The sequence below is a fragment of the Gorilla gorilla genome, chromosome 1 (assembly GCF_029281585.2).
Source record: "Gorilla gorilla gorilla isolate KB3781 chromosome 1, NHGRI_mGorGor1-v2.1_pri, whole genome shotgun sequence".
In the NCBI taxonomy this organism is placed as follows: Eukaryota; Metazoa; Chordata; class Mammalia; order Primates; family Hominidae; genus Gorilla; species Gorilla gorilla.
In genome coordinates, this window is record NC_073224.2 from 9,942,501 (window position 1) to 9,956,985 (window position 14,485).

Sequence of the window (14,485 nt, forward strand, 5' to 3'; positions counted from 1 at the left end):
TATTCTTGTACTTCAACAATATGTTCTTATTAGGCTATCAACTAATGACAACAATTCAACAATTCAATTTTAAACTTGTTCTGCATTTCTTCAAAATAAAAACATGGGCTAAACCAAATACAGTCATGCATCGTATGACAATGTTTCAGTCAAGGACGAACCACATATATACTGGTGGTCCCATAAGATAATCTTATTTTTACTGTACCTTTTATGTGTTTAGATATGTTTAGGGACACAAATACTTACCATTGTGTTACAATTGGCTACACTATTCAGTACAGCAACAGTCCTACCCTCTAGCCTAGGTGTGTAGGAGGCTACACCATCTAGATTTCTGGAAGTACACTCCATGATGTTCAAACAACAACAAAATCACCTAATGATTCATTTCTCAGAACACATCCCCATCATTCAGTGACACATGACTATACTTAATTTTTTCTTTTCTTTTTTCTTTTTTTTTTCTTTTGAGATGGAGTTCTACTCTGTCACCCAGGCTGGAGTGCAGTGGTACCACCTCGACTCACTGCAGCCTCTGCCTCCTGAGTTAAAGCAATTCTCTTGCCTCAGCCTCCAGAATAGCTGGGATTACAGGCACCCACCATCACACCTGGCTAATTTTTGTATTTTTAGTAGAGATGGGGTTTCACCATGTTGGCCAGGCTGGTCTTGAACTCCTAACCTCAAGTGATCCGCCCGCCTCAGCCTCCCAAAGTGCTGAGATTACAGGTGTGAGCGCACTGTGCCTGGCCTCACTGTACTTAATTTTTACCTAACCTTTTTTCTCTGTTGGATACTCAAACTTCTTAACTAAAACAAATGAGACTGTATAAATCTGTTACTAAATACAGTAAATATTCTATTACAGGACACAGTCATCCATTTCACTAGGAAATAAAAAAGTTTCCATCTTCTGAACTCTAATAACTCTCATTATATTTTTAAAATAACTTCCTATGTGTATTATTTACCTATATGTCTTACCTCCTTTCAAAGCTCTAAGCTTCCGCGGGGTAAAGCCAGTATCTTATTCAAATATTTATCCTCCATGTTACAAGGGCTTTATGAACATTGGTTGAATGACAGAAATCATGCACAAAGGGGTCCGGGAGTGAGTGTGTAAGAGTGTAGCAGTCCTCACTAACTAGCTCATGGACTCTTAGCAGCTTCCTTACCCAGAACATCATTCTTCAAAGATTTGAAAATCCACAAAATATATGATCTCTAAGGTCTCTCCCAGCTCTGAAGTGCTATTGCTCTGTAACCACCGCGGCATTCTGACTCGTGACTAAAAGCATCCAAGATGTTGTTCTATACTTCTCTGGTGTTTTAGAAGGCTCATCAGTATTTTTTCCCACTATTGTGAGTTTTGGGAATTTACCTTAATAAAGTAACTGGTACCAGAATGCTGGCAGTCTGTGTTTACTACAATTGTAAAAAAGCCTTTCAGTTGCCTAAAACACGGTATAAAATCCTGTGCTTTTTACTATAGATAGTTTCCCAGTGACGACTTAGGACTTTTCAAGTGAAATCAAGTTGTTTAGACTTTATCTCCTCTTCTTTCTCCTGAATAGTTTTTCCTTCTCAAGCAAGGATTTTTAGAAATGGATATACTAATACCAGCTCAAGATAAATAGATACAACATTAACAAGTAGCGTAGGCTGACTCAGTAACTAAACCCAGGTGTGGGCCCATTATTGACCCATGATCTACTGTTTCCAGTCAGCTGTGATTGGTCTTCATCACCATTATAACATCCTATTTAAGGTGATCTATTACTAATCACTGCCTGTTTTGAGAATCTGAAAAATACGTTGTCTTAGTCATCATGAAATATGAATAAAATTACATGACACCTGCTGGGTGCGGTGGCTCACGCCTGTAATCTCAGCATTTTGGGAGGCTGAGGCAGGTGGATCACAAGGTCAGGAGTTCAAGACCAGCCTGGCCAAGATGGTGAAACCTTGTCCCTACTAAAAATACGAAAATTAGCCGATTGTTGTGGCAGGCGTCTGTAATCCCAGCTACTTGGGAGACTGAGGCAGAGGACTGCTTGAACCCAGGAGGCGGAGGTTGCAGTGAGCTGAGATCGTGCCACTGCACTCTGGCCTGCGCGATAGAGTGAGACTCATTCTCAAAAAAAAAAAAAAAAAAAAAATTACATGACACCATTCACTTTCATGGTCCTGTGCATACACAGAGAATCATGCCAACTCCTCTGCCCAAATGCCCTCCCTTCCCAGCCACCTCCTGCTCATTCTTCTAGACCCAACTCTAATATGACTCCTTCTCTCCGAAGCAGAATTATTCATCTCTTCCATATGTTCTGTGCTAGCAGAACTACCTTGTGGCTTATCACAGGTATGATAGTTGGGATAATTTGTGTGTTCACTCCTCTCTTTGATTCATTTTTGAATCTCCAAAACTTTACACAGCACCTATAATACATTAAGCGCTCAATAAATGTTTGTGTGGCAAATATCTGCTTCCTGCCCTCCATTTGGTCTGCAGGTCTCTATTTTCATATTAAACTGTTGACTGGATTTTTCCTAAACTGCCAATAGAGTTTCAAAAGCATAACGCAACAGAGATTAACATTTGTATTGATTTAGTCATTGTCGCCAAAAGCTAAATGCTGGAAACTATTTCTCCCATTTCCTTTTTTTTTTTTTTTTTGAGACAGAGTCTCACTCTCTCACCCAGGCTAGAGTGCAGTGGTGTAATCTTGGCTCACTGAAACCTCTGCCTTCTGGGTTCAAGCGATTCTCCTGCCTCAGCCTCCCTGCCTCTAGCTGGGGCACGTGTCACCACGCCTGACTAATGTTTTTGTATTTTAGTAGAGGAAGGGTTTTCGCCATGTTGACCAGGCTGGTCTCGAACTCCTGACCTCAAGTGATCTGCCCGCCTTGGTGGCTGGGATTAAAGGTGTGAGCCACCACACCCGGCCCCATCCCCATTTTTATATTCATGTTCAACTCTTTTCCTATCCCAGTGCCACAGTGCAAATGTTTGCCTACACTTACTAATTAAATACCAAGAGAAAGCCCCCCGCTGCGACCATGGTCAGGTGGGGGTGAAAGCAACAGCTGTGGAGCTGTGGGGAGCAGCCAGGGCAATCAGCCCAGCGCCCCCTCCCCACCCCCAAACCCCCCCAATCACCAGCTTTTAGTCCCCAGTATCCAGAGACAGTCTGGTAACCGGAACTTTTGTGTTCAGCTGAAGAGAATGTGCAAATGACAGTTTTGGCTGTCAAGGAGCGTATTACCTCAGCAAGGAGCTTACAGATTTATGAGCTGACATCTCAGATTTGTGGCTTTGCAGTGTTCCTCAACTTCCCTTTAGAGCAGCCAATAGGCACAGACAGGCCTTGCGGGCTCATTACTTCACCCCAAATCTCCACCCCCACCAAGACACAGCAGGTAGTTCATTTGTGGAGACACCCAGGGTCAAAGGAAAGTGAAAAACGAGTCTGCACCAACTCCTGGGCTGGACCTGAAGAGGCGAATAATAGATCCACAGTGTATTCACTGTATGGCAAAGGCAGCTGCAGCGGGGCGTCCACACAGACGCATGTGGTATCATACATACAGCCCTACAGAGCTGCCTAGTAGCAAATCACGCTCACGTACGTGATTTCATGTCATCCTCTGCGCCATCTTGTGGCTCCACATGAGGACTGGCCAGGGGAATGGACAATTCATGTTACACGTTTTGTTGTTGCTGTTCTGCAAACAACATTTTCTGAAGGAAAAACAGACTCTAACACCATGGAAGAGCTTGTTCCATCACGGACCAGAGTTCAAGCATTGCTATGGGAAATGTATCATTCTGCTGATAAAAAGGATAAATCCAGATATGGCCTGCAAGTCTGGGTTCAGAAAGAGAGAGCAACACGGTGCCATTCTCTTTAGTCCTGGACAGTCCCACCGTGAAAACAAACTCAGGGGAGAAGCAGAATAGAATCCAAATACTCCTCCAGGGAGAGGACTCATGAGATACAACAAAAACCCAAGTATGAGGCTGTCGTCCAAACCCAGCTTTGTCAGATGCAACACCCTCTGCCTCTTCCCTGACCATGCTGCCTCCATGATGATTCTTTCTCTTTCCTCCTCTGCTTTTAGAAACCATTTTCCCTTCTCCATCCTCACAGGCAGGGATCTGAACTCCCTCATTCATACCCTGGGCCAAGCCGAGTTACAGAACGAGCCCTCCCAGTGCCACTGGCTTTCAGAATCTTACCTGTCATTCTGCAATGAAAAGTTTTGTTGCTCACAGTTTCAACCATCAGAGGTTCTAGCCCACATAAACCCTGGCCTGCTTCTACAACAAATAATGGGCCCACACTGCAAGGATGGTATAAAAGAGAATATTGTTTTGTTTCACTAAAATGTGTGAATCTCAGTATCTGAGAAACCAACTAAAATATTGGTATAAAAAATGCTTTGTCCTCACACTAACTTAAAACTGAAGGCAACTGCACAGCACTCTACTCATCAAAGCCTTCCACACACATTATTTCATTTCATCTTCACTCAAGACCTGAGGCAGGGCAGGGACTCTTCATCCATTCCTTCTGTCATTTACGCATCCGTTCGGGAAACATTCATTGAGTGCTGCCCGGTCTCGACACCGAAGGCAGAGCTTTAAGACAGAGATGACAGTTGAGTGGGAAAGGCAGACAGTGATGGCTGCACGGTAAGCGTGGAGAGATGTAGGTGCCATAGGATGGCAGAGGAGAAGCCCTGACCCTCTGGGGCTCAGGGGATCAGGGGAGTCTCATAGAAGGAGAGAAGAAAGGAGCCAGCCAGGAGGAGGACCCGTTGTGCTGAGGGACCGGCATGAGTCAAGGTGAGGAGAGTGGCGGAGTAAGGAGTAACCCATTTAGGGCTGGAGCATGGAAGAGGGGTGATCATTTTCTTAAGGTCACTCAAATGGTTATGCACAGAGCTGGGACTCAAACACCCAGGTCTTGACTTCTACTCGAGCATGCTTTCCATTCTGTGACATTGCCTCCCTGTCTTCCCAGGTCCCCTGTCATTAAGGATCTGGGTCCTCTGTTGGAAAATGTCTGAGAGACAGACCTACCGCTGACAGGAGAACATGAGGACAGTATTGACATCAAGGCTATGGCCAGACGCTAAGCTAAGCACCATGCATTATCTCATTTAATTCTCGAAAAACCTAATGAGGTAAGCTTCGCATGCATTTTACTGATGGAGAGAATAGAAGTCAAGCAATGACCAGCAGTAGCTCAAATGGAGGTAACAGCTCTGGGTTCTACTACATTCAGATGTTACCTAATCGCCACTCTTCCACTGACTCCTAGAGGAAGATACGAGAAAAAATGTCTAGGAGAGAAGCCAAGTCCTTCCTCTGGTCAGGAAAACTTGCAGAGGCATTTTTCACAGGTCATTCTCCAAATTTATTTTAATTTCCTTTTTTAAAAACCTTCATTATATAAATGTCTATTTTTTATTTTATTATTATTATTATTATTATTATTTTTGAGATGGAGTCTCACTTACTCTGTTGCCCAGGCTGGAATGCAGTGGAGGATCTTGGCTCACTGCAACTTCTTCCTTCTGGGTTCAAGCGATTCTCCTGCCTCAGCCTCCCGAGTAGCTGGGACTACAGACGCCCGCCACCATGCCTGGCTAACATTTTTGTATTTTTAGTAGAGACGGGGTTTTGCCACGTTGGCTAGGCCAGTCTTGAACTCCTGACCTCAAGTGATCCGCCCGCCTCGGACTCCCAAAGTGCTGGGATTACAGGTGTGAGCCACTGCGCCTGGACTTATTTTTTATTTTTTAACTGACAAGTGGAAGTTGTATATATTTATCATGTACAACACATTGTTTTAAAATATGTACACATTGTGGAATAGCTAGACTGAGCTAATTAACATATGTATTATCTTACATACTTTTTTATGGTGAGAACACTTAAAATCTACTCTCTTAGCAGCAATTTTCAAGGACGCGATGCATTGTTATTAACGATATTTACATGTTTCTCCCCCGCAGTGTCTCCAGTGGAAGAAGTGGGAAGATGAGGTTCGGAAGGGGTGCATTCTTTCAGCGTGCCACAGGCTTTGCAGCAAAACTCACCAGGAGCTTGAGAGTTCTCTGCAGTGTAGATGAAATGAGGGAGGAATGGAGTTTACAGGGAGAAAAATGTGGGCCGATGTAACACTAAGGCCAATTAGCTCAGACAAAGGGCAAAAACGAGAGCCAGCAACCTGTCTGGTAAGAAACGTGAGCAAGGCCCTAATGCAGGCGCTGTTCCTCAGGGTCCAACAGCTGAAGGCCACGCTTGGTTTTTACAACATTTCTTGGGCTCCCAGCTTTTCAGAACAGCACCCGTTGTTAGAAAGACGGCTGTCCAGAGAGAGAACATACCAGCATAGTGGGATCGTTGAGCAAAGCAAGAACACTGGCGGTGGATCTCAAGCAAAGCTTTCTGGCAGAACATCGGGCCGAAATGAAAGCTTCGTTCCATGTGTAAGGCACTGATCAGTTTAAGACTTTTCTTCACCATCTGCCCTTATCAGTTTTGACCTGCTAGGTGCTTCACAGAACTTTGCTTGAAACTTTAGAGACAACCCACCTGTCTCTCTCTCTGTCTCTTTCTCTCCTTTCTTTCACCTTGACTCTAGTATTTTTTTTTAATTGCTCAGCAGTTTTCCCGATGTCAATCAGCTGCCTCTCTCAAAGACCATGTGCAGGTATCAGCATATCTGGTCTCTTTGCTCATTCACTGCTAAAAAGCACTCTCCGTCCTCCACGAAAACACGTGAGATGCTAGAGGGGGCGGCGGGGGTGGGGGGTGGGGGGGTGCGGGTTGGAGCTGTCCACCAGGGGCACTTGAGAGGCACAGGCTGGGGGGGTGGAGGAGGGTGTGGAGGAGGGTGGGGTTGCTTCCTCTGTTAGTGAGCAGAAACTCGAAAGATGGTTTCTTTTTGCCTTTTCTTTTCTATTTCTGGAGCAAGCTTTCTCCTTTGCTCAAAATCCAGGGGCATGATGAAAGACTGTCTCCCCTAACCCAGGAAGGCTATAACTGGTATCTGCTTTAACAGGGAACCCAAAACAAGGATGAGAACTGGAATTTGGGTAAGAAAATTATTCTTTTTTTAGTCATTGTTTTTTAATGATTTTCCTTTCCCCGGCATGATTTTTGCTCTAGGTTTTCCACTCTGCTTCAAGCCTCTTCCAGATGCGTGAGTCTAACAGAGTCCACATAAACAAGAAACCAAAACAGAACGGCACAAGATCGAAAGCTTTTCCCCTTGTGATACAACCACTTTATGTGCAGAGAGGCGCTCACGTGATGCTGCCAACATGTGTTTTCTGTCTCCGATTTCCCTTGATAACAAAGGACATATTTTAAAAGGCGTGGCCCTAGGTGCATTTGGCCAGCAGGAATCCGAGTGGAGTTTGGGGATTTCATTTGGGTTTAGGCTGATCCCCTCGGGTGGCCAGTGCTACAGCCCTTGATGATGTTAAACCCCAATTAATAAAGTTAGGAACACTTTGGGTCAGGTTTGTAAGATATGATCTCATTCTACTGCTCACAGAACTGATTTAATATTCAGGAATCAACTGAGCTCATTCATTTCCAAAATTGGCAGCCCTGCATGTTGCTTTACAGTACTCCCTCTGTCCAAGGCTGGGCAGGGCATGTTAAAAGGAAATCTGCAGAAGAGTCTTTCATGATGTTCCAAGACTCAGAGAGAAGGATGGGGGCTGGGAAACAGGCAGGGTGGACAGGTGGGAGGGGCAGTAGCTCTGCCTGGGGTATGAATGTGATAGAGAGAGAAAGGCAATGATAGCTCAGAAAAACTCATGACTCTTATTGTTAGAAATCCCACTTCCAAATCTATGCAAGTTTTAAGAAGCCAGAAATAGCTGCATTAACATTACCGTATGGACTTTTTTTAAAAAGTTGCAAATGACCATAAGAAATATCAGCCATCTCTTTTGATGACCTTACCTAAGTGATTTATGATCTTAAAAGCCTCCTCTAAAATACTGCTTTTTAATCAACAAAGCTTATGTTACTCTTCCTATACAAAATTAACATCACTTCAGATTTTGAAGAAAAGGCAGATCATATTTTTAAATTTCAATTTCTCATCTTTTAAATAGCCATTCCTTTCTCTTGTGAAATAAACCGATTTTGGTCTTCAAGTGACTTGTTTCTCCTCCCTGAATACTTAGGAATTGAAGTGCTTAAACCAAGCCCTCACACAGAAAGATGGAAAAGTCTCTGACTGGTAATAAACTAGCAATGACTAGCTTTCCACTAGACAGTGGCCTGCAACCCAAGAGTGACCAGACATTGTACTCTAGAATAGGGAGATGTCCGACCTCAAGAAAAGTTGAAATGGACAGGAAACATAGTCAACATTTGACATTAGTTAAAAAACAAAACCAAACAAACAAACAAACAAACAAAAACCCTCACATTTACGCAGCCAGAAAGAACCTGCTCTGAAAGCCACAGGCTAACTTCATTTTTATGATCCTGTAAAGAGAATACATTTCAGTTCTTTGATTCTAATATGAGCCAATGTCAAATATTTTAGCAACTCTGAATAAGCCTGATTATAGCAATGACTGTCAGTTCAGAAACCTTCTTCATTTATTACCCATTTCATTCCCATCCTCCGGAGGATGTTTGCAGCTTCTATGTCGGTAGTTTGTGTGTCTCTTCTGATAGAACTAGGTATTCTGCAAGTCCATTGAACAAGAAGAAAGCTTGCACAACCTGGACCCTCCTAACTTCTTTGAAATGCTTTATGCATTTTATTTTTACTTTTCTCAAAAGGAAACTGAAAAAGTTAAAGTAAAAAAAAATAGCAAGAAAACAGACCACCTAACTCCAGCAACATATATAACTGCGTTACTTACACTGCTTTCCAATCCGTCATCATTGATAAGTCATGGCTAAATAATCAAGTGCAGAATCCATTTCTTCACGTCTGCTAATAAATAGCTTCTCTCAAATGTCTCTTGCAGATCTGGGGCCATCTCAGGAGAAAGTAAAATTGTGCGAAGGTGAAGGAGGAAAGGCTGGAAAATTCTAAAATCCATGGGGGTCTGAGAACTCTCAGAGCAGACCCTGTTGAAACATTCTTGTGATTCCAGCCTTTGGCTAAACCATGATCCTGGCCTCACTGAGCTCCCAGCCACCTTCCCAGTGCAGCTCAGCCCCTGCTCCAACATTGCATTTCCCTCCAAGAACAGTGCATGGGTGGGAGAGGAGCTCACACAATCCTGCCAATCCGCACATGCAAGCACGCTTCTCAAAGGAAGCTGCACCAGTTTCACTCTGGTGTCTGCTATCTCAGAGAGAGAGAGGGAGGGAGGGAGGGAGGGGCAGAGGCAGGCAGGCAGGGAGGGGTGAAACAGGGAGAGAGGGGAAGAGAGAGAGAGAGAGAGAGAGAGAGAGAGAGAGAGAGAGAGAGAGAGAAGCTCTGCTAAAAGAGACAGCCGAGAAAGAAATACTTGCTACAACTCCCATTAACCCACAGTAGCTTAGGGTTCTTGGCACAGCAGCTGCAAAATATACTGTCAAAATCAGGTGTTTAAAATCTTTAATTGTACATCCCTGTACACATTTAGCCACGTATGTGCAGACAAAGCTGATGGAACCCAGGTTTTGTATATGTCTGTGACTCTGCAAGGGAACACTTGTAGACAAACAGATGCAGATATATATCCCCATGAGAATAACATCTGCATGCACGTTTCATTTTCTAAGTGAAATTGTCTAGTCTCACAGTTTGCACACCTTAAAACTATTCCAATGCTCTCAGTAATGAAAGTGCAAACCCGACAAACAGCCCTTTGCCTCCGACCCCATCTCATCTCTGATCGTGTTTTCCTCAGTTTGGTCTGGGTTCCTGTTTCTTTTTCCCTGCCTCAGGAAAGAAACCCCCAAAAGAGAAGAAGGTAGAGAGGCGAGGCAGGAGCTTTCAGTATGATCATCAACTTCGCATGCCCCACTCCACTGTTCATGGCACTGCAGCCCAGGACCCTCCACAGACCCGGCCAAAGCCCAGATGATGCCCAAGGGAGGGTGTGGCATGGAGCAGAGACATGAGACCCACAGACGGGGCTCTGTAATACCACAGGAACCAGTGAAGATGTTTAAGGAAGAAGCAACAGAGGAGCTGAAGGCAGGAAGGGAGAAGGGAGAAAGGCACAGGTGAGGCAGGCTGGGAGGGGCAGCCATGGTAGCAGGAAGCACAAGGTCACCTGTGACTGATTCCTGAGTGGTCTCTCCAACCCTCCCTCTCTTTATGAGGGCTCTGTTCACCTGTATTTCTCCATGTGGAGTCCCAGTCATCTGCAATAAAGATACGTGGACCCTACCCCAAAGATTCTGATTGAGCTGGTGGGACCATCTGCATTTTACCAAGCTCCACAGATAGTTCTGCAGGCAGGAGTTTCTGGAGACCCACTGCTTCATTGATATTGAGCAAGTGAATGGATGAAAATTGAATGACATGAGAAGAGATCCTAATGCAACACCTATGGGAACACCAACATTTATGGAGGATAGGAGAGTGGAAATGAAGCTGAAGGTGAATGGTCAGAATGGTGAGAGGGGAATGAGGCGGGAGAAGAATCACTACACGTGCTATGCTGTTCCCTTTACCTGGAACGCTCATCTTCCTCAGGCAAACCATCCCTTAAAAAGTCTCATCCTCTTGGAAACTTTTCAAAAGTCTCATCCTCTTGGAAACTTTTCTAACTCTCCCAGGCATAGAGAACGGCTCCAATCCCATCTTGTTTGTATTTCTCATTGTAAGTACCTCTACACACTGCCCTTCTTTATTGGCTGGTTTCTCTCTTTCTCATTCTAGGATGATGAGCTGTTTTCTATAGACTATATGATCTCTCAGTCATCATTACATGTCCCCAAATTCTGGAAAAAGTAGCTACTCCACGTGCATAAATATATCACAAGAGGATTTCTTAACCTGAGGAGTTGGTATATAGACGTTTGCTCTACTATTGGTCTTTAAACTGAACATCTACCTCCATTTCATACACTATTTTCATGCATGATACACTTCACAGTAAAGAAACACTTTAAATGTTTCTTTAATAGGATTTAGTCTAGAGAGTTATGACTTAGTGGAAAATGAAAAGAAAAAGTTTTAAGGAGCTAATCTAACAAGGAGGCAAACAAGACAAAAGGCAAAGAAAGTACCAGACTGAGGTGAACTCAGTACAAGGTGCAGCATTGCAGAGGTGGTTTTTGATAAACCCATACATTTGGGACTCAGAAAGGTGTCACACTTCCATTAATGGTGACAAAGAAATCGCCTAAACAGAGATAAGCTGCTCAAAGTAAGAGCGAACTTACACTCACTCTTCTGGAGAACGACCACCACATTTAGCCCCAATGTATGAAAACGGTCACTAAATTTGGTGAAACAGAGGTGGAATGAAAGATACCAAAATAATTAGCAGAAAACAAAATCACCCATCTACTTGGCTTAAAAAAAAAGGAGGAACTGTAGATTAAAAGTTAGGGATCACACAGCACTTGGGGAGGTTGAGGCGGGAGGATCACGAGGTAAGGAGATCGAGACCATCCTGGCTAACACGGTGAAACCCCATCTCTACTAGAAATACAAAAAATTAGCCGGGCGTGGTGGCAGGCGCCAGTAGTCACAGCTACTTGGGAGGCTGAGGCAGGAGAATGGTGTGAAGCCAGGAGGTGGAGCTTGCAGTGAGCCGAGATCGCGCCACTGCACTCCAGCCTGGGCAACAGAGCGAGACTCCATCTCAATAACAACAATAAAAAAGTTAGGGATCACACTAATCATTGAATAGATGAATGATTGAATGAATGAATGAATGAATGGAATGGTGAAGGGTCTAGAACATCCTTGGGGAAACACCAGCACTTGAGGGGCATTTCAAATACTGTTTTCTTAGTTTTTAAAGTGTTTCATCACTTGGTGTGTACACCTGAGGAATCATGGCTCAGAAAAGCTGAACGACTTGCTCTTGGTCACACAGCTACTAACTTCCTGAACGAGATCTGGAACCCGATCTTCCACATTCGATCTGCTACACTTTCCACTGCACCACATTAAGCCCCAATGTATGAAAATGGTCACTAAACTTGGTGAAACAGAGGTGGAAATGAAAGATGCCAACAGGAATCCATCTTGAAACACAGGAGAAAGCCATCGCAAGGACCAAAGGTTGTTGTCAACCTTTGACAACAGATGTTGTCAAAACATCTGTTGGCAAGCAGCTTACGTAGTGCTGTGAAGCTGGGAATCCCTAACCAGAAGTTTGGGGTGGCCTGGCTGGGAAGCCTGCCTCCCGGGACTCTCCTCTCCACTGTCTCTCATGTTCACCAGCAATCCTGGGGCCATGTGGAGGGGACATGGAGATGTGCCTTCTAGATCTTGCTTCAAGGGAGGACTTGTTGCCCCAGCTGTGGGCAATTGGCTTCCAGCTGACAGCTTCTTCAGGATTTGCTTCCACTGAAGAAAGCCACAGAATGCTGCAGAAGGCCAAGGGCCTGCCCTTCCCAAGGTGGTTCACATCCAAAGACTGATAGCAGTGAGGGTATAAAGGCCCAGCCATCAAGTCCAACGCAGGACACAAGGATGGGCCATTTATGCTCCAGCGCTTCCCTGTGGGGCTGGCCAAGGCTCTGTTAGCCTGTGTGGCAGTTTGACTTTTTCCTCGGTACAATCCTGCATCCTCTTGGTTTCTACGGGTGTGGATTTCCAGTAAACATCCTGCAGGCCCAGCTCCACCTGAGTGTTGGCTTCCAGGGAAGCCAGGTTCCAACCTGCAACCTTCTGCTCTGTTTCCAGACTTATTACCAGCAATCTCCACATACACTGACCTCTGCTAATTTCGAAGCTTCTCAGCAACAAAAATGGACTCTTCCTCCCTCGCCAAAATGTTGGGCAGCTAATTTTATCTCTAGAGGTGTCAGTTCTCTCATCTAGAGGAAATTAGAGGCAATGGAGCCCTCAGGCCTCCTGGGAGGTATGAGGAAGTCTACCCTCCCTGGACCAATACTGAGGGTCTTATAAGATTTCACTTCAGGCTGGGCACCGTGGCTCACGCCTGTAATCCCAGCACCTTGGGAGGCCGACGTGGGTGGATCACCTGAGGTCAGGAGTTCAAGACCAGCCTGGTCAACTTGGTGAAAGCCAATCTCTACTAAATACAAAAAAAATTAGCCGAGTGTAATTACATGGCTGTAATCCCAGCTACTTGGGAGGCTGAGGCAGGACAATTGCTTGAACCCAGGAGGTGGAGGTTGCAGTGAGCTGAGATTGTGCCACTGCACTCCAGCCTGGGCAACAAGAGTGAAACTTCGTCACAAAACAAACAAACAAAAATTCACTTCAAATGGGGAGTTTGCAGTTAAAATTTTTTTGAAAAGCACTGGTTCTGATGATCCCATAGACCCCTCCCATCTGTAGTATTCTATGATGCTGTGACTGTCTTCAGAAGACACAAACAAGCAGAATAACAAAATGGTACCTAAGGCCATCCACTAATTTGAAAAACAAATCAACTCATATATAAAGACAAGATCGTAATATAGATTAAGAGAGCAATGGCTTTAAGGCTGAATTCTGGTTTATTGGACAGATAGGCAACTATAAATGACGACGGAATTAAGAATAGTTTCCTGAAGGGGTTTGGACAATTTATTACTTTATAGGGCTATCAGGAGGACTTAAGATGGGTAAAATAAAAAGTTTTCAGTTAAATGAATCAAATTCCATGACTGTAGTTTGCAATGATCTCTTCCCTCCTGGCCCCAAAACACAGGAGTGTCTGTGACAAAGGCTAACTGAGGGGACATAAGAAATTAGGCCCCACTGTCTCTGTTAATATACCCGAGAGACAGAAGTAGTTTCTTTATTCCCCGCTTATAGGAAAACACCATTCCAAGTAATGGTTAAAAAGAAAATATAAGCAGCTAAAATTCGATGGAAACACTTGATGTAAAAATATATGTATGTATTCACAGCGAGGAAGAAAGTCTAATGGTGACTAAATTGTTGTAAATAATGAAAAACTCTAAACGAATCATACCCAAATTACCTTAGAATTTCCCTGTGGGAAATACCTAATGTATGAAAATCCTTAATCATTTAAAGACACCAGGATTAAAATGAATCATCCGTATTCTGAAAATACAACGCAGAGATGGTTAAAAAGAAATTTGTAAAATATGTGCTCCTTGATGTGCTGCACCACCAAATCTACACATCTTAGTAGTGTTTATATTTGGTAATTATTTCTAAAATCCACATTGTTCAGACAGAAGGAATGAAGGTACATTACAGTATATAATGACAATTGTATATAATGCTTTACGTATGAGCCGCAGTGGCTCATACCTATAATCGCAGAACTTTGGGAGGCTGAGGTGGCTGGATCACCTGAGGTCTGGAGTTCAAGACCAGCCTGGCCAACA

General features: G+C 44.0%; 1 protein-coding gene across 2 annotated transcripts in view; it reads right to left on the reverse strand.

Annotated features, from left to right (window-relative positions):
* KIF26B (kinesin family member 26B) overlaps window positions 1-14,485 on the reverse strand; it is a 554,735-nt gene that overhangs the window by 192,160 nt on the left and 348,090 nt on the right. The window contains exon 1 of one of the 2 annotated variants that reach the window (XM_055373932.2): window positions 8,914-9,346. The exons of the other annotated variant lie outside the window; for it this stretch is intronic. Coding sequence (XP_055229907.2) covers window positions 8,914-8,936 — 23 coding nt within the window. The 5' untranslated portion in view covers window positions 8,937-9,346. Of the gene's footprint in view, window positions 1-8,913; window positions 9,347-14,485 lie in introns of those variants that run through there. 2 annotated transcript variants of the gene reach the window in all.